This window comes from Papaver somniferum, chromosome 8 (assembly GCF_003573695.1).
Source record: "Papaver somniferum cultivar HN1 chromosome 8, ASM357369v1, whole genome shotgun sequence".
Lineage (NCBI taxonomy): Eukaryota > Viridiplantae > Streptophyta > Magnoliopsida > Ranunculales > Papaveraceae > Papaver > Papaver somniferum.
In genome coordinates, this window is record NC_039365.1 from 152606531 (window position 1) to 152630501 (window position 23971).

Sequence of the window (23971 nt, forward strand, 5' to 3'; positions counted from 1 at the left end):
TACTCACAAGAGAAGGATTTTCTTGGACTTTAAATTTAATAGGCCAGTTATGAACAAATTAAATTTTACCCAATATTTTTCTCTCTCCTCGCCATTTACGAACAAAGAAGTTAAAAATAACGATCTTAGTGTTAGAGGCACTAACAACACGTTTGTTTTTTCCTATATATAGGTAGAGTGTTCTATATAGAGGTTTACCTCTATATCTATATAAATATCACTATATAATCTCTCTTAAAATCATGTTTGTTTGACCACTATCTAACAACTCTATATTGTGTACCCAATTTTATATATTTCTCATTTTACCCTTATAATATTCAAAAAATCCATGAATATCCATTACAACCAAAGATGTTCAAAAATTCCAAAAGGAAAAAAAATGTATTAGAAAATACAACCAAAGATGTTCACTTTTTCTGAAACGGAGCGAAAGTATAACTTTTTTCTGAAACGGGGTAAAAATATCACTTTTTCTGAAACGGATCAAAAATATCACTTTATCTGAAACGGGCGAAAGTATCACTTTATCTGAAACGGGCGAAAGTATCACTTTATCTGAAGCGGGCGAAAGTATCACTTTTTCTGAAACGAAAAAAAAATAATCACCTTTTCTGAAACCGGGCAAAAATCACTTTTTCTGAAACGGGGCAAAAACATAACTTTTTCTGAAACAGAACGAAAATATCACTTTTTCTGTAACGGGGCAAAAATTTCACTTTTTCTGAAACAGGGCAAAAATATCACTTTTTCTGAAACATGGAAAAAATCACTTTTTCTGAAACGGAGCAAAAATATCACTTTTTCTGAAACGGCGCGAAAGTATCACTTTTTCTGAAGCATGCGAAAGTATCACTTTTTCTGAAACGGGGCGAAAATATCACTTTTTCTGAAACGGCGTGAAAGTATCACTTTTTCTGAAACGGGGGAAGTATCACTTTTTCTGAAACGGGGCTAAAGTGTCACTTTTTCTGCAACGGAGCAAAATATCACTTTTTTCTGAAACAGCGCGAAAATATCCCTTTTTCTGAAACGGGCGAAAGTATCACTTTTCTTGAAACATGTAAAATTTTAGATTTTAAATTAAGGAATTATTTTTGGACATTATAAGTTTGTTCGAGGATATATTAGTCATTTGAAGGTTTAATAGTGGTAGAGGCTCAAAGATAGCACCTCATTGGTGCTATTTGATTTCCTCTAGATAGATAGAGATTTGCCTCTATCTTTGTAGAGGTAGTGGAAAAAACAAACACCAAATAAATGGGACCCACCACTATATAGAGGCTAATAGAGGTTAGCCTCTACATAGAGGAAAAAACAAACATGATGTAGAATATAATAGTTTTGTGAAAAAATTCATCAACACAAATAATTCTCTACGCCAGTTACGAACAAGAGAATAATTAGTGCGATATGACACAACATAAGAATTATAACTTCTCTAGCCATGTACGAACGTAGAGATTAAAGTTTACCACTTATTCCCTAGTGGTGACACAATCTAGGAGATAAGTCGATCCCTTAAAGAACATCTTACATAATCTTGTAGCAGTTTATTCACAAAAAGTGTAACCATGAAGATCAAGATTGTTAGAGCACTGCTCGGTCAAACTCGCAAGCGTTTCTATCTCAAGATTATTTGTCAAGTTTACTTGATCAAAACTATAAGTCTTGATTTCTGGTCTACATATAGCTTTATCTCAGATTAGGATAGAATGTGTAAATGAGCTTTAGACTTTACGGCGTTCATCGATTGAAGACGAAGATCTACTAAGGAGAGCTTGGAGGAACTTTATCAACAAAGGGTATGTGGAGACTAAAACTTATCTATCACTCAGAAGTCTATTCTATTCTATCCCATAATGAGACTAAGTTGTACAGCTATATAGACTTTTATATTATACACATTTGATATTTCGAGCCGAGTTAATCTCGCTTATCTATTTCTCGAAATATGTGTTGGAAGTTTTTTTCTTTATCTACGTTCATCATTATTATTGACAAGTTTAGTTGGAAACAATTTATTTGTTGGAAACTAAATAATAAGTCAAAAGATGATCATGTGGAAATTGCCTTAAAACATCTTACATGATTTGTGTGAGACAATCACTTGATGCCGACTTGGAAAGTTTCGTATTGATCATTCGATCACTTGAAAATTACTTGAAGCTAATAGTTTGCGTGAGACATCTATTGTCGTCTTCTAAGGATGTTTCAATGATTGAAATGGGAGTTTAGAACAAAAAAATTTTGTCTGGATACATCACAGTATGCGTACCTAGTATGCAAAATGTTTTGGTATGATTCAAGTCCGGGAACCTTGTTTGCATACCTAGTATGCGAATGGTTTTAACAGTTAAAGTCTGGGAACCTTGTTTGCATACCTAGTATGCGAACGGTTCTACCTAAATTAGGTTCGGGACGGATGTTTGCATACCCGTTTGCACATGGCTGGACAAGACCAAAGTCCAGAACCTATAGTTTGCATACCAGTTTGAAAACATAGTAGTTAAAGTTCTAAAATCGGTTAAGTATGTTTTTCATAATCATGAACAAATACATTTATGAATTAAGAAATACAATCTTTGCAAACCGTGGCTTAATGTTCATGAATTGTTTCTTATATAAGTACTTTGTACGATTAAGAATCAATCCAATTTTGTTTCAATTGGTTCATATATATTTCTATGAAATGAACAATTGAACAACTCTATTTGAAACTGTTAGAGCATTGCTCGGTCTACCTCGTATGCGAATCTATCTCAAGCATGTTTGTCAATGTTAGTGATCAAAAATATAAGTCTTGATTTCTAGTCTACTATATCTAAGGTCTCGGACTAGGATAGCTAGTATAATTAAGCTCAAGAACTCCATGACGATCATCATACAAGACGAAGGACTACTCAAGGAACCAGTGAATCTTCATCGACTAAAAGGTATGTGGAGACTTGAACTTATCTATCACTCAAAAGTCTATCTACTCTATCTCCTATCTTGAGACAAAAGTCGTTGTGCTATATAGACTTCGATTATACACATTTTCTATTTCGAGCCGAGTTTATCTCGCCTATCTATTTCTCGAAATATGTGTTGGTAAGATTTCGCTTTGGCCAAACTTATCTTTACCTAGTGACGAAGTCATGTTATGTTTCAATCACTTTGAAAATGGATTTGATGACGATAGTCGATTCTTTATGTCTAACGACTATTATAACATTATAGAAGAATGTTTCAATGATTGAAATGAGAGTTTAAATGATATAACCAATGGTGGATATAAGCATTGTTGTGGAAACACATATATGTATAAGTACTTATTCCTTGAACCAAAGTTTGCGAACTTTGTTGATCAAGAGAACCAGAACAAGAGCCGTGAACTCAGTCCGCGAAATCAGTGTGCGAACCCAGTCCGCGAACTGGCGGAAGTTCTTGACCCGAGAATATCTACTGGAGTTTGAGAACTCCTTCCGGGAACTTAAGTCCACGAACTTGAGTTAGGTTATATCTAAAGACGATTGTTTGTGAACTCATGTTTATATAAACTAAGGAATGCAAGTTTGCAAAACGTGGCTATAAAGTTCATAAACCGAGTGTCTTGTGTAGTTACATAAGATTTCCTTTCAATTGAACAAATCTCTAACTAGTTCATTTGAGTCATTTGAACTAGTTATGGTGGAGAAGAGATTGGTTGATATGAAAGTACTCATATGGCTAACCATTTGGTTAACTACTAGTGAACCAACAAATGTACATGTTTGGATACGGTTACACAAACCTAAAATAATACATTTCATTTGTGTGTAACAAGCTAGGTTTTTTGATCTAATGGTTGAAAGATATTAGCTTGAATCTAAATAAGGTTTTCATCTAACGGTGAATATTGAATGCTTTGTTACCAAGCTAACATTGATTGCAAACCCTGATTTGAAAGGCTATATAAGGGAGAACTCTAGCAACTGGGAAACCTAATCTCCACACCTTCTGTGTGATATTAGTTGCATATCTAGAGTCGATTCTCCTTTAACCTTTGGTTTCTTCTTCTAAACCAGGTTAATGACTTAAAGACTTCATTGGGATTGTGAAGCCAGGACGATACTACTTTCTCGTAGTTGTGTGATCTGATCTTGCATATTCTATCGTACGCGTACAATCGCAAGGATTGGCTTGAGATTAATATCTCCGATAGGCAAGATATAAAAGTAATCACAAACATCTTCGTCTCATCGTTTGTGATTCCACAACATCTTCTTTCGCCGCGTCGATTAAGATTGTGGTGAGGTGATTGATAATACCAGGCTGTTCTTCGGGAATATAAGTCCGGTTTATCAATTGGTTCCTGTTCACCTTGATTTATCAAAAGACGGAACAAAACTCATAGGTATATTCGTGTGATACAGATATATCTATTACTGTAGACTTTTCTATGTGATACAGATTTGTTTATTAAAGTCTTCGACTTTGGGTCGTAGCAACTCTTAGTTGTGGGTGAGATCATCTAAGGGAATCAAGTTCGTAGCATCCTGCTGGGATCAGAGACGTAGGAGCATAACTGTACCTTGGATCAGTGTGAGATTGATTGGGGTTCAACTACAGTCCATACCGAAGTTAGTTTGAAGTAGGCTGGTGTCTGTAGCGGCTTAATACAGTGTGTGCTCAATCTGGACTAGGTCCCGGGGTTTTTCTGAATTTGCGGTTTCCTCGTTAAAAAAATTCTGGTGTCTGTGTTATTTCTATTTCCGCATTATATTGCTTATCTTTATAATTGAAATATCACAGGTTGTGCGTTATGTTCAATCAATTAGAATATCCAACATTTGGTTGTTGATTTAAATTAATTGACACTTGGATATTGGTCTTTGGTACCATCCAAGTTATCTCTCTTTGATAAAGACTCGCAGATTTCTATTTGCTTGAGTATAGATCAAATCGAGAGATTGAGATATAAAACTCTTTGATGTACTTTTATCTAGATTGAGTCTGACTGTCTAGTTGTATATTGGAGTTTGTCAATACAGATTGCTAAGCGAAATATTGGGTGTGGTTGTTAGACCCCCGCTTTTTCAGAAACACAATTAGATTCATTTCATTATATTTAATGATTGATTGATCATCATATTTGATCTAGAAGTGTTATATGAATATGGTTAAGACAAAAGTGTTCTAAATGAAGGTATATTTCATTTGTGTGTAACAAGCTAAGATCATCTAACAGTGGAAAGATATTACTTTGGTTTTAAGCAAACTTAGCTTGAATCTTAAATCAGGATTTAATCTAACGGTGAATATTGAATGCTTTGTTACTAAGCTATCTTAGCTTTAATTGTAAGAAAACCCTACGTTGGAAGACTATATAAGGGAGAACTCTAGCAACTGGAAAACATAATCCCGACACTTTCATGTGTCCTAGTTGCGACTAGAGTCGATTCTTCTTTAACCTAGGTTTTTCCGAAACCATTATAAGTTAACGACTTGAAGACTTCATTTGGGATTCGTAAATCCAGATCCAACTATTTTCTCCGTAGTTGCGTATTCTGATCTTACTTGTTTTATCGTATTGAGTACTATCTTCTCTAAGATTTGCTCGAGATTTATCTCCGATAGGTAAGATCTAAAAATTAATCACAAAGCTCTTCATCTCATTCTTTGCGATTCCACAATAACTTCTTTTACTACCATATAGTTAAGTTATTGTGAGGTGATTCATATTTCTAGGCTGCTCTTTGGGAGTATAAGACCGGATTATCAACTGGTTCCTATTCACCTTGATTTATCAAAGACGAAACAAAAACTTCATAAGTACTTCTGTGGGAGACATATTTATCTATCAGAATAGACTTATCCATGGGAGACAGATTTATTTATAAGTCTTCGACTTTGGGTCGTAGTAACTCTTTGTTATGGGTGAGATCAGCTAAGGGAATCAAGTGTGCAGAATCCGGCATAGTTCTAGAGGCGTAAGGAACGCGACTATACCTTAATTGGTGTGAGACTTGGTTAGGGCTCGACTACATTCCAGTCCGAAGTTAACTTGTAGTAAGCTAGTGTCTATAGAGGCTTAATACGGTGTGGGCTCAACTACATTCCAGAAACAAGTCAGTAGAAATCTTCTCACGGCCCTCTTAAAGATTATGGTTCTTGTCCAAGGGAAAACTACAAGAACACTCTTAAATCTTAATAAAAATTGTAATTTCTCCCAACCAATAAAGGATCGGGTGGATTTTTATGAGAAAAGTATGATTTCATTATTCTTTATTTCTGATTCATCTTTATGGAGGAAAGATCAAGAGTAGACATCTTCCTTTCCTGCAATGTTCCGAAAATCCAGTTTATCGATTTTTGTAAACTATGAATGGTTCTGAATATCTTTTTCGAAAGTGATGTAGATTTATTACGAGATTTTCTTTTATCCTTCTGATAACGTAAATTAATAGAAGAAATTTTTTCAAGAACCTTTGTGCAAACCATCTCTAGGTGATTCTGGTTTTTATACAAGGGTGACAAACCATTTGTTGTGTCATTGTATTTTATCATGTCTTTATCATTAAAAGAGAGGTTTGAAAAAGACATAATTTTAGGAGTAACATGTTGATTGGGTTTAAAAGAGTTTGTCGAAGATAATCGATTCTTCTTCTTAAAATCACGGTTGCAAATGTCGCATTCTCTTGTCTTAATTTTTTCAGTTGACATTACAAATCATCAATCCTTTTAATCCATGCTTCCTTCTCAAGTTGAAACATACTCTTCATTGAGTACAAATCTTTGGTCAAAAGATCAATTTTTTTCTTCTGAGGAAGTTAGATCATTTATCGTGGAACAATCAGAGTTGTTAGATATACAAGTGTGATTAAAAACAACGTAGGTGAGAGAACTTTCATAGACTTCTTCCTCAGGATAGTAGTCAAGAGTTGTCATCCATGCTTTGGTTAAATCACTAACCTCCTTATTAGAATAACCAGAGATATTATGAACATTTTTATAGCACTTGTAACAAGTTCCATTATCATAGTCTTTGTGAAATTTTCCATCCTTCTTATTGATTTATGACGATTTTTTTTTACACTTTCTTTTCCTCTATCTAAGAGTTTTCTTTAACTGTTGTACAAACAGTGAAATAGTTAAATTAAATCAATTCTCATCCTTTATATCAATCAATTCAGGACATGGAGAATTTACATCAGATGTAGCAACAAGATTGTAAGACATGTGAAGTTTTTCTCTTTTACTCAGTTCAAGATAAAAAATCTTTAGTTTTCCAACAAGAGTATTTCTGGAAAGAGTTTCAAGGTTATTTACTTCAACAATGGCATGTTTCTTAGAATCATATCTAGATGGAAACGATCTGAAAATTTTCATTACAATGCCCTTTTAAAAAATAGTCTTACCTAATACAAAAGATGCATTAACAATTTCAGACGCTTTGTGATTAAACTCATCAAAAGAATCTTCGTCAGCCATACGAAGGTTTTCCCAATCAGAATTTAGGTTCTGAAGCCTAGATTCCTTTTCGGAGGTATTCGCTTCAAATACGGTTTCTAAGATATCTCAATCATCTTTAGACTTACTGCATATGGTCAGATAGTGCTGAAGATCTGGGGTAATTGCATGGACGATAGCATTCAAACTGTCAGAATTTTGCTTTGCAACAAGAATCTCATGATCCTCATACTCACCAATATCCTTTGCAATAGTTACAACGTCTACTGTAACCATTGGAGGATCATAGCCATTAACAACACGAACCCATGATTTAAAATCACGCACTTGAAGAAAAGCACGCATAACAATTTTCCACCACAAGTAAGTTGAGCCATCGAAGACTGGCGATTCGTTTACAGAGATAACACTTATGTCCATAGAGTCAGATTGCTACAAATACAGACTTATGAGGTCTTAGCGTTGTTTGCCTGCTCTGATACCAATTGAAAAAGTAGGGGTCTAACAACCACACCCAATATTTCATTTGGAAATATGTATGGACTAACTCCAATATAATTCCAAGAGAATCAACTTGACAGTCATACTCAACCAAGGAAATATATCCAAGAGTTATATCTCAATACAATTTGTAATCGAACAAATAGAGATATATGAACCTGATTAATATGAGAAATAACTTGAACGGTACCAAAGACCAATGTTCAAGTGTCAATCAATTTCAATCATAAACCAAAGGTCGGATTTAACAATTAATTGAACTACGCACAACCTGTGATATTTCAATTATATAACAAATATAATGCGGGAAATAAATAACACAGACACCAGAAGTTTTGTTAACGAGGAAACCGCAAATGCAGAAAACCCTCGGGACCTGTTCCAGATTTGAACACCACACTATATTAAGCCTCTACAGACACTATCCTACTACAAGTTAACTTTAGACTGGAATGTAGTTGAGCCCTAACTAAGTCTCACACCGATTAAGGTACAATTGCGTTCTTTAAGACTCTGAACCCCAGCAGGACTCTACACACTTGATTTCCTTAGCTGATCTCACCCATGAATAAGAGTTGCTACGACCCAAAGTCGAAGACTTTATAAACAAATCTGTCTCCCACAGAAAGTCTATCTTGATAAATAAATCTGTCTCCTACAGAAATACCTACTAAGTTTTTGTTCCGTCTTTAGATAAATCAAGGTGAATAGGAACCAATTGATAATCTGGTCATATATTCTCGAAGAACAGCCTAGAAATATCAATCACATCATAATAACTTAACTATATGGTAGTGGAAAAAGTTATTGTGGAATCACAAAGAATGAGACGAAGAGCTTTGTGATTACTTTTTATATCTTACGTATAGGAGATAAATCTCGAGCCAATATTATAGAAGATAGTACTCAATACGATAAAACACGTATGTGATTACTATATTTGTGATTACGTATGTGATTACTATATTTCTGAATCTCAGATATCAGTGGTTTGCAAACTGAGTTCGCCACCCTGAGTAGAAATTCATTAAGTTCATATATCTCTCTTTTGATGATTGAAAAATTCCCAAGTGATATAATCATTTGCATAGGAAATTTTCAATTGATCTACAAATTAATTCATAAAACTAATATATTTAAGGACCTTTGAACATCCAATCGCTAAATCATATTTCGATATTTTTCACAAGACAAGCTTGACTCGAAGCATCTTCTTTGTTAATCAATTATAAGTCATACGACATAGTCTCAATAGATAGAAAGATGGTATAGTGAGTAAAATATTATGGTCCAGTCCTCACATACCTGACACGGAAGTTCTCCAAAATGTCTTCGTCGATCTTCAGTGATCAAGGGTGATCTCTGATACTCAACTACAACTCTTACCTATCCGAAACTTGACTTAATAGACTATAAATCAAGATATAGTTTTGATCACCTAACATTGAAAACAAGCTTGAGATAACAAAACTTGTGGGTTCAACCGAGCAATGCTCTAACAATACCGAAATTTTCATATGTTGTTGTTTTTGCAATGCAAATGTACTCATCATAGGCATTAGCTGGTAGATCATAACCTAGAATTCTTAGAGCTGCTATGAACTTTTGTTCAAGACTATGTCCCCATAAATTTCATGCATCAAATTGATAGTTGCATTTAGGGTTACCCGACAAAGCTTTCCGATAATCCTAGTAACCAAGTATTGCAGCCTACGAAAGCGTCGTTGAAATTTTCAATGGAGTAAACACACATGTTGATAATCACGCATCATCTGTTGATGTCCTTCCTCTTGAAATATTCACTTATATCTTCTTGTCAATACTGCTCTCGGTTCTGGAGCTCGCCGTACCTGCCCAGTGTATAATTATATCTCGGTGTTCGTCAAATTTTCCGGTTCGTCTGAATCTTCATCCATCTAATCACTTGAAGCATCCACTTTTGTTGTTGTTGTTGGAGATATAACAATGTTACTTCCTTCCCGATTTTCGGAATTATGATCCATAAAAAGGAATAAATTTGATTGAAACAACTTAAAACAAGAAATAAATTAATGTAAGAAGTTTGATTGAAGAAATCTGATAGATATAAGCTATGAGCTTATTAGTGCATGGAAGATGATTATAGGTATAATAAGCATAGAGCTGTTGGATTTAACAGTTAAAAATATCAGTCGTGATACACACACCGTGATTCTACATCGTGATTTGCACCGGCTCTCACAGCCCCGGAGTCCCCATCGGAGAAAAATAGGGGGGTGGGGTTTGAGTTTGTCTCACCCCGATGAGAATCACGGTGCATCTTTTCGGTGAGTGTAGACTTATTGTAAAAATATACACTACCGCCACTGGGACGAGCCTCAGCTCCAAATGAGACGAGTGGTCTTGTTAAGCAGTGACGGAACCAACTATTCATGTAGAGGGGGCTTAAAAAAAGTTTCTATAAATATAATGAAGTTTAGTGGGATAAACACTAAATAATGATGGACTAAATCCTAAATACATGATAAAACTAAGGATGAAAATGTGATTATTTTGATTTTAGGGGGGACTAGAGTCAGGGTTAGTCAACTCTTGGCTCCGCCCCTGTTGTCGAGGACGATCGGCTCAACAATAATATAATAATGACTGATACGTGTTTTTCCACGTAAGAAGCTGGGTCTGTCCACCTGGAGGTCTGGACCCATAAATTGATAATTTTGCCCACTTCCACTGGATTTGCTCTTTAGTGGACAACTTAACGACCCTCCAACCCAGGACCCGTTTCGTGTGTGTTTAGTTCTTTCTCAAGCACTATACAGTTACAGCGTTATTCAAATTCAATTAGGTTCTTCCAAGTTCAAAGCTCACATCGTAATCACCGGTCCTTTGACTCTAATTGCAGCAACTAACCTTTGATTTTCTTAATCAGGACGCACTCGAGTATGGTCATACAAACACAGGTACTTCTTTCTCTCGTTGTAGTTAGGGTTCAGCCTTCCTGAAAATGATTACAGGCAAGAAATTTGCAGCAACTGAAAAATATCAATATGGGCATTTTCTTTAACTGATTTTGTGGCAGAAGTGATCTGGTAGAGTAGTTTCAAACAAGGATTCTTATACTGATAAATTAGTAAATTGAGTAATTTGTCTGAATTGGCATTTGCTTGTTGATGCTATAAAAACATAGGTGAAGTCTGTTTTAAATGAGATTGAAGAGGAGGAGCAAAGGGTCCAGCAGCTGGAGGAGGAGTTAAATCATGTGCAAAAATCAACGGAGATGTTGCGTGCGAGTTTGAATGAACAGGTTAGTAGTTTATAGTTGGAGAAAAGTTTCTTGGTTGGCCAATTTAGACTCAACAATGTGCATTAATTCTTTGTTTTGTTCTTTATGGGCCTATTTCATGTTGCAGATTCAAAAGAAGGCTACTATTGAGAATGGGATGCAACGTCTGCAGGAAAAGATCAATGAAGAAGATGGTAATATTGATGTAGTGCAGAGGGTGAAAGTGCTACTGGAATCTGTGGAGGTGCATTCTCTATTCTAAGTTTACATGGAATTCTTTATCAATATGTTTTGACTTGATTGCTTTCATGACTGCCAATCTAATATCAAATACTCCCTCTGATTCTGGAAAAGAGATACTATCATTTTTTCATTTTAGCCTAAAAATAGGCCAAATTGAAAAAGTGATAATATCTCTTTTCCAAAAACGGAGGAAGTATAGCCAACATCAGAAAAAGAACGTATTACTTTCAGTACATCCCCTTGAACTATGCGTACATATAATAAGTTGTGGACATTTACCTAGGAACAATAGCCCATGGCCTTATGCATGTTACCTACCTATGTCTACAGATATAGTGTTAAGTGTGTGGGCGTCTGAATCACTATTTGGGTGCAAGTGGACTTGATCAGTGTATAATGGATTAGCTAGGCTGTGATTTCCCATGCGGGAAAAGTCTCACCAGAAGTCAGTGTATAACTGATATCTAAGTTGTTGAATGTAAAAATGAGGGTGTCTTCTATATGATTTTCGCAGTATATTTCAAGGCACTTATGGTGAAATTTGTATGCAAGTAAATGCTTTAAAGATTCTGCATGGAGTGTAAGATAATGTTGGCAGATAATCTTCTATCTTTGTGCTTAATGAGCTTAGAGGAGTGATTGTTTAAGTTCACATCAGCATTTGTTTACAACAGCAAATGGTAGCTAACTAGCTATTGTTTCCATGTGAGCTTCATGATAATGTTTGATGGTTCATTTCCATTGTTTTTGTCTTTGGAGATGATGGTTGCTTGTCTCTGTATATGTGCTTGAAGTTGATGGCTGCTTGTTTTCGTTTAAGCTACGTGATTGTATTTTGTGGTGTTCACTTTATATGGATCATTTTCTTACTTCTTGCTTTTTCATATGAAGATTAAAAGGAATCATTATGTTCTTATAACGTTTTGAGTATCATGTGAGGTAGGCAAGACATGCTATTCATTTTCTGTAAGGAATTCAAAGAGTGAAAATGTTTTACAGGCTCTTGAAAAGCAAGAAGGCGAACTCAGGACTTCTTGCGAACAAAAGCATTCCAATTTGCAAGCCGAGGTCAATGAATTGGAAAGGATATCCAACAGTGAGGAAATCAATAGCCACTCTGGTGATCTCCAATCCTTCCGTGATCTAGGAGAAAACTGGCAATCTGCAAAGGTATGTAAATATGTCTATTCCTGTTGCTATGCTGTAAATAAAAGTCATAGCCATTAGCCATGCCCTTATAATTTGTATAGTTGTATCTTCCAGATTATGTTGATATTTAGTAATTTTCTCACTGAATAAAAAGGGCATCTTCTTACAATTTGGCTGCCTAGGAATTGGCTGCTAAACTAAGGGCTGTACTATCATTGAAGCGACGCCTTGATGATCAGCCATCCCCATCAGAACTAATTCAGTACGTTGATCCTTCCTTTTTAGAATTTGCAGATCCTATTATTCTCTCTCTCTCTCTCTCTCTCTCTCTCTCTCTCTCTCTCTCTCTCTCTCTCTCTCTCTCTCTCTCTCTCTCTCTCTCTCTCTCTTTTTTTCTTCTTTTTTTCCTTTCGGTTACAGGAACTTGTGTGGTTGATTTCTCGTTAACCAAGTTTCAGTAAATGTTTTTGCATGGCATAGTGTAGAAGTGGAATTTGGAGGGGGTGGAATGAGTATACTTGATAATTCAATTGTAATTTGTATGTACTTCTAGGAAGATGGGTGGTCTGATTTTGAGAAATCCATACATATTTCTAGAAGAGCAATTTGAAGATATCACTTAGATGTTCAAGCAGATAAACCTGTGCTTAAATGAGCATTGCGTATCTTACGATATCCAGATATTATTTGTGCGGCAGGGTCTTCCCTGCTCAATAAGCCACAGAGGTTCTTTTAGCTATTTTAAAGACCAAATATCGGGTCAAACGTACATGTAGATGACTCACCAACATGGCAGCATCTATTGTCTTTCCACTCAACTGTGTCTAGAACCGTATTTGCAATTTGGTTTTTGTCTGTGGAACTTGCATGAAAATATTTGCAACTCCTGGCATGTGTCCCTGCGGGTTTTTGCTATGTGAGAACAAACTGTTTTAATCCTGTTTGTGATGTTGACCACATAGGATATCAAAATAAATAAATAATTGGTTTTGTCAATTCCTACATAACCACATAATATCACAAGGTATAAGCAAATAACCACACTTCACACATTGCACTTTTAAATGTGTAGTTTTCGTTTAGAGGATAATAATAATCATCAGTTCTGGAAAAAGATAATGTAAGATAAGAGATCCATTTCAGCTAAATGTATATTCTCCTAATAAATTTGTATATTCAGGTATGAACGAAGGTTTTCGGAATTGTATGTTCAAATACAGGTATGGAAATGCATTGCAGTCTCTTTGAGTACTACCGACTGCGGTACCTAGTCAGAATCATTTTGAATTTATAAGTGTCTGTTTTTGCTCATCTACAGGAAAAGCATCAACAAACTCGTCAATATTATGCTACTTATAACGCTCTTTTGGAGATAAAGGAATTAGTACAGAAGGAAACATCCTTATTAAACTCCATAAGTTCACAGGTTCGCTTGCAATATTTCTGTTATGCTAAACCTTGGTGCAGGAGAGCATCTAATATATGTGCCTTTGTCTGGTTTGAACTTTGTCATGCAAGTGACATACTTATAATGCTTCCCGTATGCATCTTGATCTTTGAGTTTAGTCATTAAAAGCCGGAGTTTCACATTCAGTTCAGTCTATTCTTTTGATGGTTGTCTCTGCTTGCACCTTGCACATGCAATACCATTGAAAGTGTGCCTAAAGTTACATATTTAAACTTAGTGATATGCCTGGATTGTTATCTTACAACTCTGTCCTACTTTGCTTTGGGCGTCCGTTGTTATAATCTCATATGTATATCCTTTAACCCAGATGTTGAGTAACATAAATTACCAACCCAGACACAATCTTAGGATCTAAAAGACTATGACACTGCAGCATGCTTCCATCTGTTTTGAAGCAACTGTCACCAGTCCAGACAGCCAGCAGCCCAGATAACTTTCCCAGTCGACGTAATTCGGCATTGCGAACGGAGCTGTATGTATATGTGAACTGGTTGCTTCTGTTCAGATGGGAGACCTATGCAAACGTATTGATACATGAGGGAAACAGAATTTATATTCATTTCATAACATGTGAAGTGAAGTGCTGTATTACCCAATTTTTTTTTGATAACACGTGAAGTGCTGTAAAGATAACTATTTCCTAGAAACACTAGGAATATTGAAAATTCATTTATAAATTGTTGTCAATGATGTAACCCCATAATATTTCAGCTACATGTTTTAGAAGTCTAGTGTGTTACATTTCAGTGGTGCAGAAGATATCTGCCTGATAACATTTTCATATCATATGGTTGCTAAATTATTAGCAGTCTCTGTAAGCATCTCTCCTTGTTCTGTAGCAGACACTAAAACTTGTGTTTGATTTTATGATATCAATTTGTTACAAGTCTCAAATTGATGTCTAAACTACGCACTTTTCTTATGAGTTCCATACATCCTATCTTAATGTGGGTACTTCATTTCAAGGTTTGTGATTAGAGCTATTTCTTGTGCACAAAAATATTGTTTTCCTTTGACTCAATCATGACTTTTTACTTACGTTTGTCTCTAGTTTCAAGATGCGATGACCAGTACAGCAGGTCGTGCAAAACTTATTGGCTCCATGGAGGCAGTGTTACAGGGAACCCAACAGGTAAATATGCCTCCTATCACATGTTAGTTAATTGCTAAAGTTCGCTTTTCTGGGAAAAGAAATAGAACTATTCAGCCCATTTATCCATGAAAAGCTTAAACCTTTGTAGCAAAGAAAGATATTTTTTTAACTGGTAGTTAAAGGACCATGCTCCCCTCTTTTTCCATTTGTCTGATGCAGTCAGATTAGCATGGGAACCTGAAAAAGCCCATTAAAGTTTTCTTTCTCGTAGTCATGTATAGATTCTTTTTGACAGTACTCCTTCCAGTTTGAAAATTAAGCAGTTCTAGTGTCATTAATTTGGCTAGAATTCGATTATTTGGACAATCAATATATGAAAGGAACTGACATGGTCTGACATGGTCAGCAACTGCTTTAGCAATAGGCAACAGCAGCAGTTTTAACCGTCTAACTTCACTGGAAGTTGTACTTGCTTGGAAACTTAAGTTAGTCATAGGTGAACCCACCACTGTATCTGTTGCATGTGGGAGTCGCTGACAGAACCTTAATGAGCATAGTGAAGATTTGATATGTACCGAGAACTGTTTGGAATGGGTGGTCCAAAAACCCCAGTGACTCTCACAGATCATGTGATGAAGCAGTATCAATAGCTTGTTAAATCTGATGGCAATATGAAACTGGATGTTTAAAGATGATTAATATCAGTGTTTGAACCTCAACCAGTTGGTGTATATGAATACATGATGTCTGGAATGAAAGTACTACCTGATGATCAAGTTAACCAGCAGACACATAGGACTGCCATCAGAGAGTCACATGGGTTTTTGTTTATTGCTTTTACCTGTCCTGTGCTAAATGTATTTAAGTACACAAACATGTAAGTTTGTCTGTGAAAAATGGGGTAAATAGTGCAGGATCCACCACTAATGAGGCGTCTCCTTCTCAGGGTAAAGCATCTTTATATCCAACAGTTTTTTTTTTGTCTTTTCGACTAAGGTAGTTGGTATCACCACATGAAATATCAGTCATACGCTACCAAAAAAAATATCTGTTTCTCCTCGCGTCTCTTGGTGATTCGGGCTTTTCAAATTGTGGCACGAGTGTCATCACATATTCACATTTTAGTGACGTTCAGTCACATATAAGTGAATGCAACATTATAATTGGTGTAGTTGGGAGAAAAATGTATCTGTTTCTCTCCGTGTCTCTTGGTGATTGGGGATTTTCAGATTGTAGCACGAATATCATCACATTTTGGTGACATTCAGCCACATATAAGTGAATGCAACGTTATAATTGGTGCAGTAAGAGAAAAATGAGACTGTGTGCTTGGCTGGGTTTATCCACATGGCTCCCTCTGGGATCAACTGCCTCTTAAGTTTTCCGGCTATCCCTCAGTAAACTGATTTGATGAAGCAACACTTCAGTCTCTTGAATGTTAAAAAATGTGTTTAATGTCCTGGTAAACAAACTCGATTGAGATCTATTTTGAAAAAAAATCATCCATCTCAACATACTGCAGTTCAAATTACAGTACACTGAATCTTCCCCACCCCACTTACCCCAGGCACCCTCTCTTCTGATTCTTTCTTCAATTAACCTTGGACAAGTAGTTCTTTTTTCATGTGCGTTAAATGACATTTACCACAACCAGGGTTTTAGTACTTAAATCATGCTCCTAGATGGATCACACATCCAGTCATGTCTTGGCTGAGATGGATGTCGCAGTTCGTGTTTTTGTTCCCGTGATTACATGATTTTGATTTTTGTCTAAAGCTATAAACTCTTATAACTTGTAATGCATTGGTCATTATACAGATTTGTGAGTTTTCCTCAGAATTTTCCTTTCATGTCTCCCATGATGCTGGAAATTCGTTTTCTTGCAGAAGCTAGGAAAGGTGCAGCTTGGTCTGCAAGAAGAACAGAGAAAATGTGATGTCTTCAAGGAGGAGTATGCTGCATCAGTAGTGGAGCAAAGGCGATGTTCTTCCATTTTGAAGGCTTTCCAGGTGAGCTTCACTACATTTCCCAAACCCAATTACTGTTATAGATATTTTTGGCAATTTGAAATTTTAATTTATATACATATATATAATAAAAACTCAGGGAATATTGCTATTGGTAACTTTGGATAGTACTGAGAGTGTGACAAGTAAATGACGAAATTCCTAGTAAATGTTATTACAAAGGACTTGGGGAATTTGGTAACTTAAAGTAAATTAGAAAACTAAAAAGACCATTCTTTGTTATATATCTACTTAAATGAGGAATAGTGGAAGAAGAATTTTAACTGCTTAAAGTGCCTCTCCACTATATTTAGGTCTTTATTTCCGAAGTGATTGATGTGCGGAAAATGGACAGAAATATTATGTGTTTATGGTCTTGGCATTGTCTTCAATAGGACAGACTGATTATGATTATACAAACTCAAAAGTTTGGAAGTACTGCTGCTAAAATGATAAGATACAAGAAAATAATTTCAGCCATTGCCAGGTCTCTTTGCCTCCTCAAGGGACATGAGGTGGTTCTCACTTAGGAAACTTACCAACTATTATATTTGTCCATGGCTCCATGCCATTGCCAGGGCAAGTTTTTTTATTTTGGTATCATATTTTATTGTTTTAGTTGCTTTTCTTTTCGGGTACTCTGTAGAGTTTCTAAAAACGGTCACAATTATCAGGAGGAATGCACAAAGAACGAGAAACTTCGGAGGCAAACTTCTGCATAGAGTAACCAAACACTCGTGTGCGAGCTTTTTCAAGCTTCTAATAGTTGACTTAGATGACTGAATTTACAATAAATAGTTTGGTTTTTGAAATTTTATTAGCTCAAAAATGTAATGCTTTCCCTTGGTTAAGGTTATTTCTTTACTGTCCTTGCTCCACTACTTTGTAGATTTCTTGAAAACTTCAGCTGTAAATGTAAACTCAAACCCTGAAAAGCATATAGAACATTCTTCTATTTTATTTGAATTGCAAAATTGTTATATGGATAGCATGGGCCATTCTTCTTTTGAATCTTCTATTTTTATGGTCGGGCATGTTATTTGTCTTGGATGCTTTCACATGTCTTCTTTTTCGTTTACGGTTAGTTTGTACATATCACAAAGAAGATAAATAAAAACAAACAAACTAGAAACGGTAAAACTGCTTCTTCCCTTCGCGAAGGCAGGGTTCTCATGCTATATTATTGATGACCATGTGGGGTCAGATTCAGCTTACTGGGGTTTGCTGAACATCGAAAAGATCGCCATTTCTGTCTTCACAGGTTAGTCCGAAAATAGCTTTGAATTCAAGAGTAGTGATAACAGGTTACAGTCGAATTATTGATTATCGAATTATTGATTAACTTGTCATTCTTTAATTGTAATTATTGGGTTTCTTCTGTTTTGTTAACAGGATTGATCCAGTGAGTTAAAATCCGTTTGTTGCAAGATTGTCTTATTCATTGGAGGGGAATCTTCCTTCATATCCGGGGCAATAAGATGTCGGTTTATGTGTCCGCTACTTGAAGTTTCAATTTGATATCTTCTTTGTCATTTTGTTATACACAAGGACAAGGTAACAATAGAGACTCATTTGTTTGCATCTGTTTTTACATGATTTTATCTAACTTTTATCTGCTTTGGCCTTTCTTGTAGGAACTCTAATGCCCTACAAGCATCCAAGCTGAAATGATCAACCAATCAGAAAAATGAGAAGCGGTAAAAACGTTGTCCACTAGCCGACTTTCACCCTATTGTGATCCTTTACGTCGATGATTCCATTCAGAGGCGCACAGAGACGAACAGAAGAGAGAGCCTTATTGAAATGCTTTGCCTTTGTGCCAAGGTACTCGCTCCAAGTAACTGAACGGTATAGAGGTGGGTTATTAAGGTTTACTAGTTTGGAAAGAGGTGAAATTTGAACATGCATGGGTGGGCCATAAAGGTAAGCAACGGACAGGCGATGGCATTTACGGTTAACAACAGCACGATGAAGAACACTTGGGTATCGGCCGTTTGAAAGAATGTGAAGGAGATCTCCGATATTAACAACTAATGCACCTCTGATTGGAGGTACAGTAATCCATTTTCCACCATCTCTTGTAACTTGTAGACCACTCGTACTATTTTGGTAGAGAACAGTAAGAAGGGTTGAGTCAGTGTGAGCTGCTAATCCCATGGCTCTGTCAGGGTCGGGGCAGGCTGGGTAGGAGTTCAACTGTAAGGCACCACATGAGTCTTTGAATTTGCCTTCTGGCCCTGCCCATTGCAGATCCTCCTTGTTTATGCCTAATGAGCCAAGCATTAACCACATGAGTCTCCCAGCAAGCAATTTCATCTCTTTCTCATATTCTTCCATTACTTCACTGCACATAGAGATCAAGTTTATTATTAGTTTCAGAAAGACGTAATCACTTCACAGAAAAGCATCATGTGAATCATTTTTATGCAGGCCTAGCAGTATGGTGGTGTACCTATTGTAACTTTCACCCTTGAATAAATAGAGCGATCATGCATGAAAAATTGCAGTTTCTTGTGCGTGCATGTCACGCATGTATGTACTATATGATTAAGGAAGAGCTAAAGGATGGATCAATTACCAGAAGTTGATATAATCTTGAGGCCAAAGTTTACGAGCATGGTCAACCGCAGAGCCAGCGATGGTGAACCCTTCAGACCACATAAGCTTGGGGAAGAAAGATGATATTCTAGCAACACCATAGCCTGAAATACCATCAGGGGAACGAGCAGCTTTGAGTTTTTGTTGAAGAGGAAGAGAGAACAGCCTTTTCCCTTCAGTTTGAACCTTTTCTAACAGGTCCATTGGAACTCCATGATTAGTAATTTGAAACACCCCCCATGATTCACATGCATGGCTAATCTGCCCTTTCACCGAGCTGATTGGGTCTGAAAGATCGATAACTGGAACCGAGGATTCAACGTCATAGCCATAATCTGCAGGCGATGAATCATCATGGATAGGTGGCCAGGTATAAGAGTCTGGTACTTCTTTTGCTGAATTAAAATCGATGTGGTTTTGATTAAGATGAACCGGATGGTTTATGAAAGCCTCTGAAAGTCTTGCAGGCATTTTTACTACTGGTAGTTTGTTGATCAAAATAAAACGAAGTACTGTAACTGAAACAAAATTGAAAAGCTAAGTTGAATTTGGAAATGAACAGTATTCTTAAGAAGAAGATATCTGCGTTGAGAGTTGAAGAAAGAAGAAGAGAAAATGTTGAATGATGATTGTGGTGAGATGATGATGGGTTTATATAGGGGTGGATAGAGGGAGAATCTGTGAAGAGACTGGAGGTAATGGTAGGGTAAGAGGGAGAGTATGTACGTTGTGATGGAGTGGTGTTGGGGAGAGTGTTAGAAACACAAAGATGAGAAATGAAATTTATCGGTTTGTATTGGACAAGAAAGAGTAGGAACCAAAAACAAGTAAAGGACCAACTTGTCCTGTATGATCAAACCAGGGTTCTCCTAGTAGTAGTAGAAAAGTCTAGAGAAAAATAAAATCACTGTTGTTACTCCTTTCTTCATTTTCTCATTTTGCTAAGTTGTTATCATTTATTTGCCTCAATTCAGGTTTGGTGTTTGTTTTTTCTGTTCAATTAGATAGATACTTGATTCCAGGTAATAAGCTGTCCACCAGGATAATTCCTATAAATGTATTTCTGGTGAGTTAAGCTAAACACGCATTCTAAATTTGATCTGCATTATGTCTGTCCACTTAGTGGCTGTCAAATTGGCTTCTTGTTGCAAGCCAGTGTAACAGATTTAGTACCTAACCGCGTTTTCTTAGTGTGATTGGTCATCCTCATTTTGTGTTCATACCAATACTTGAATAATGGGTTCAGGGTTCATTATCATAATAACTTGTTTTTTGTCTTCTCCATAACAAGGGTAGTGATATCTCCATGTTCTCATGTTTTTTGTGCTAGTGAAAAACAATCCATATCACTGTAGAAAATGTACTTTTGGTTTTATTTATGCGTATGAATATATCTCCCTTTGAGCTTGCTTCACCATCTCTTTTCTTCCTCTCCTCCCTATTGAAATTGGTGAATACTTGTACTGATGCACATGTAGGAGAGACCAAGACTTCCTTTCAAAGTAACATACTAAACCGACCATTTTGCCCTTGACCTTTCCTTCTTCACCCTATCGGAATTGGTGAATTCTTATCTGGAACCAGATCCAATTCCAATCATGCCAGCTACAGTACAAGCTTCACAGAAAAAGCCTTTTTGATATTAGAGAAATTTTTGTTGTTTAATTATAGTGTTCTTATGTAAGGCAACTTGATTGCTAAATCAAAAGGAGAAGAAAAGGATTTTGAATGGGTCCAGATTCTTCTGGATTGGCAAGCACTGTTGGGGTAATTTGGACATTTCGTCCGGATATCAAATGGAGATGACTGTTTTGTGTGCTTTTGCTTGTATTTTTGGTTGCTTCCATGCAAAGTAGAAAGTTTGTTTTGTTAGTTTGTGGTTATTGATTTGTGCTGCTGTCCCAAACTCTACCTTAAGGGGTCTTTCCTTTTTCTTGAAAATGGCTCTGTTTTTTTTTTTTCCTTTTTTTTTTTCTCTAAAACATATAAAATATAGGGTCACAAAAATTCTAGGTTGGAGTGCCAAATTGCAAACCCTCCAATCAATTTGGTTATCCAATCTCTTGGACGGAGTAAAATGATCATTTTGCTGACTTCAGTCAGGCACAGTGCCAATAGAGTTCAAAATTTTTAATCACTTTAACGTTTTTGGAGAAAAATGTGTGGAGCAAGATCAAAGCAATCTGCATCCTTAGACCATCCACAATGATGGTATGGCAAAAGCAATACTCAGATGTTAAGATTTAGCAAGGTTGGAGCCAAGAGTGGGGTCAAACAAATTAATTTTTCCATACGAAGTTTACACTCATTATCAAATAAATTTTCAATTTTGTCACCCAAAATTTACCCGCTTGATTTCAAAATTACTACAAGCATTTCCAATTGTAGAGTGGTGTGTATGTGCATGTGTATCTAGCGTATGCCAATCCGAGTCACTGTCCCGTTTGTAAAAACCTGTACCCATCCCGTTACCCACATAAATTGGGACGTGACGGGTATGGGAAATACCTATATGAAACGGATTTTTCATGGATTACCCGTAACACGGTGTTAATATATAAATTTATTTATAACTTAAATATGAATCAAATAAAAATAATAACACAAAAATAATGCATTCTAAAATTTTGGATACAGAAATTCATCTTAAAATGAACAAAATAATCTTTACATGACTTATTAGTTTTTCTACTTTTTCCTTTCTCATTCTATCTTCGTTCATGTTAACCATTTAATTGCCTTTCATTATATGTATCATTTTCACTATTTTAACTTTTAGAGAATGTGGCTGATCACAACAAAAAAGCGAAATTGATGAATATAAAAGAACGATCAAGAATATAATAAATGAAAGAAACCCCCACTAAGTGCTCGGAGTATAAAAATTCTATACAAATTCTTGCATAAAAGTCTAAACCCTTGTAATATGAAAGTTAAGGGACGGGTATGGGGCGGGGACCTTGAATCCCGTCCCCACCCCATCCCCGTAGCTTATGTTTCGGGTATTACCCATACCTGACCCCATCCCCATTTGTGCGGATAAAACCCTACCCAAACAGGACGGGTTTCCCTGGGGATAGGTTTGGATGGGGCAAATGATCATCCCTATATGTATCTTATGTGGCGCACTTTTTCCACGTACGTGAGATCAAAATTCCCTTAATTTAGAGAACTAAAATAAAAATATCTCCAAACATAATTTTTTTTTCATTAACTAGGGACTTTTTGAGTCATTGATTTTACATCCTCGATAGGAATTATCTATAGGAACCTCTAAAACTGGAGGATGATTTTGAGGATGTATGTGTAACTACTTTTCACATCATCTTTACATTTAATTCTCGCATTTTCGTTGGAGAAGGATTTTTGTTAAAAATCACATAAATTCTATGTGGCCTAATTAATAGGAAATTAAGGATGTCTTATTGGAGATGCTCTAAAATACCAAACTGAAATTCACAATCTTGTGTGGCCAATTGTCCCCGCATGCTCCCTCTCCCTTTGTTCCTGGTGTTTGTAGTGGTTCAAATACAATGTTACTACTCATTTTATTGAGATTGAAATGCGACTCATTTAGATTGAGTTTAAATACCGAACCAACTTTCATAAGGGGTCTGAGTGGCACTTACTCCTCGTTTACTAAAATTTGAGTTGGGATCTGAATTGGCTCGAGTCAGATGTCCGATTTCTTTATTATTTTTATTTATGTCTTATTTAAGGTTTAATTAGACCATGACAATTCAAAAAGTACGTGAGTATAGACGTACATTACACCCTTCTCTGTTGTTTTTAATTGAAACCCTAGCTAGTAGATCCACTATGAATACTTTATGTTCTTCTTTTGGTTTCGATGAATGTTTTGTTATACCTTGTACTGGTCGGCAAGGAGGCCTTTGTTTGATGTGGAAATGTCATCTAAAAATCCAAATTTTAATAGCCAATCAAAACATCATTCATGCTTATATAGAGTCTTACTTTACTGCACAACCTTCTTTGTTTACTGGGATTTATGCTTCACCGCACCAACCTGCTCGAAAAGATTTCTGGAGCAATCTATCATGCATCATCCCTACTCCTACTTTGCCTTGGCCAGTAATGGGAGACTGTAATGAAATTACATGTAAAGATGAAAAGAAAGGGGGCAATCCAGTTAGCTCTACTCAAACTCGTCACTTTCTCAACATGATCTCCTTTCACCTGGACCAACAAACAACTAG

At 36.1% G+C, this 23971-nt stretch overlaps 2 protein-coding genes across 2 annotated transcripts; one reads left to right on the top strand and one right to left on the bottom strand.

The window, feature by feature from the left end:
* The first annotated feature begins 10682 nt into the window (after positions 1–10682).
* On the top strand, positions 10683–18167 carry LOC113303548 (coiled-coil domain-containing protein 93-like). The gene is made up of 10 exons (XM_026552579.1): positions 10683–10874; positions 11102–11218; positions 11325–11441; positions 12440–12610; positions 12772–12851; positions 13770–13809; positions 13908–14015; positions 15109–15189; positions 17037–17159; positions 17831–18167. The coding sequence occupies exons 1-10, from the start codon at positions 10857–10859 to the stop codon at positions 17876–17878; spliced, it is 903 nt and encodes a 300-aa protein (XP_026408364.1). The 5' UTR covers positions 10683–10856; the 3' UTR covers positions 17879–18167.
* A 487-nt stretch (positions 18168–18654) lies between these two features.
* LOC113303547 (gibberellin 3-beta-dioxygenase 1-like) lies at positions 18655–20771 on the bottom strand. Its single transcript, XM_026552578.1, has 2 exons — positions 19735–20771; positions 18655–19500 (listed from the first exon to the last, which is right to left on the bottom strand). Exons 1-2 carry the CDS (start codon positions 20223–20225, stop codon positions 18870–18872), a joined length of 1122 nt encoding a protein of 373 aa, XP_026408363.1. The 5' UTR covers positions 20226–20771; the 3' UTR covers positions 18655–18869.
* Positions 20772–23971: the final 3200 nt, after the last annotated feature.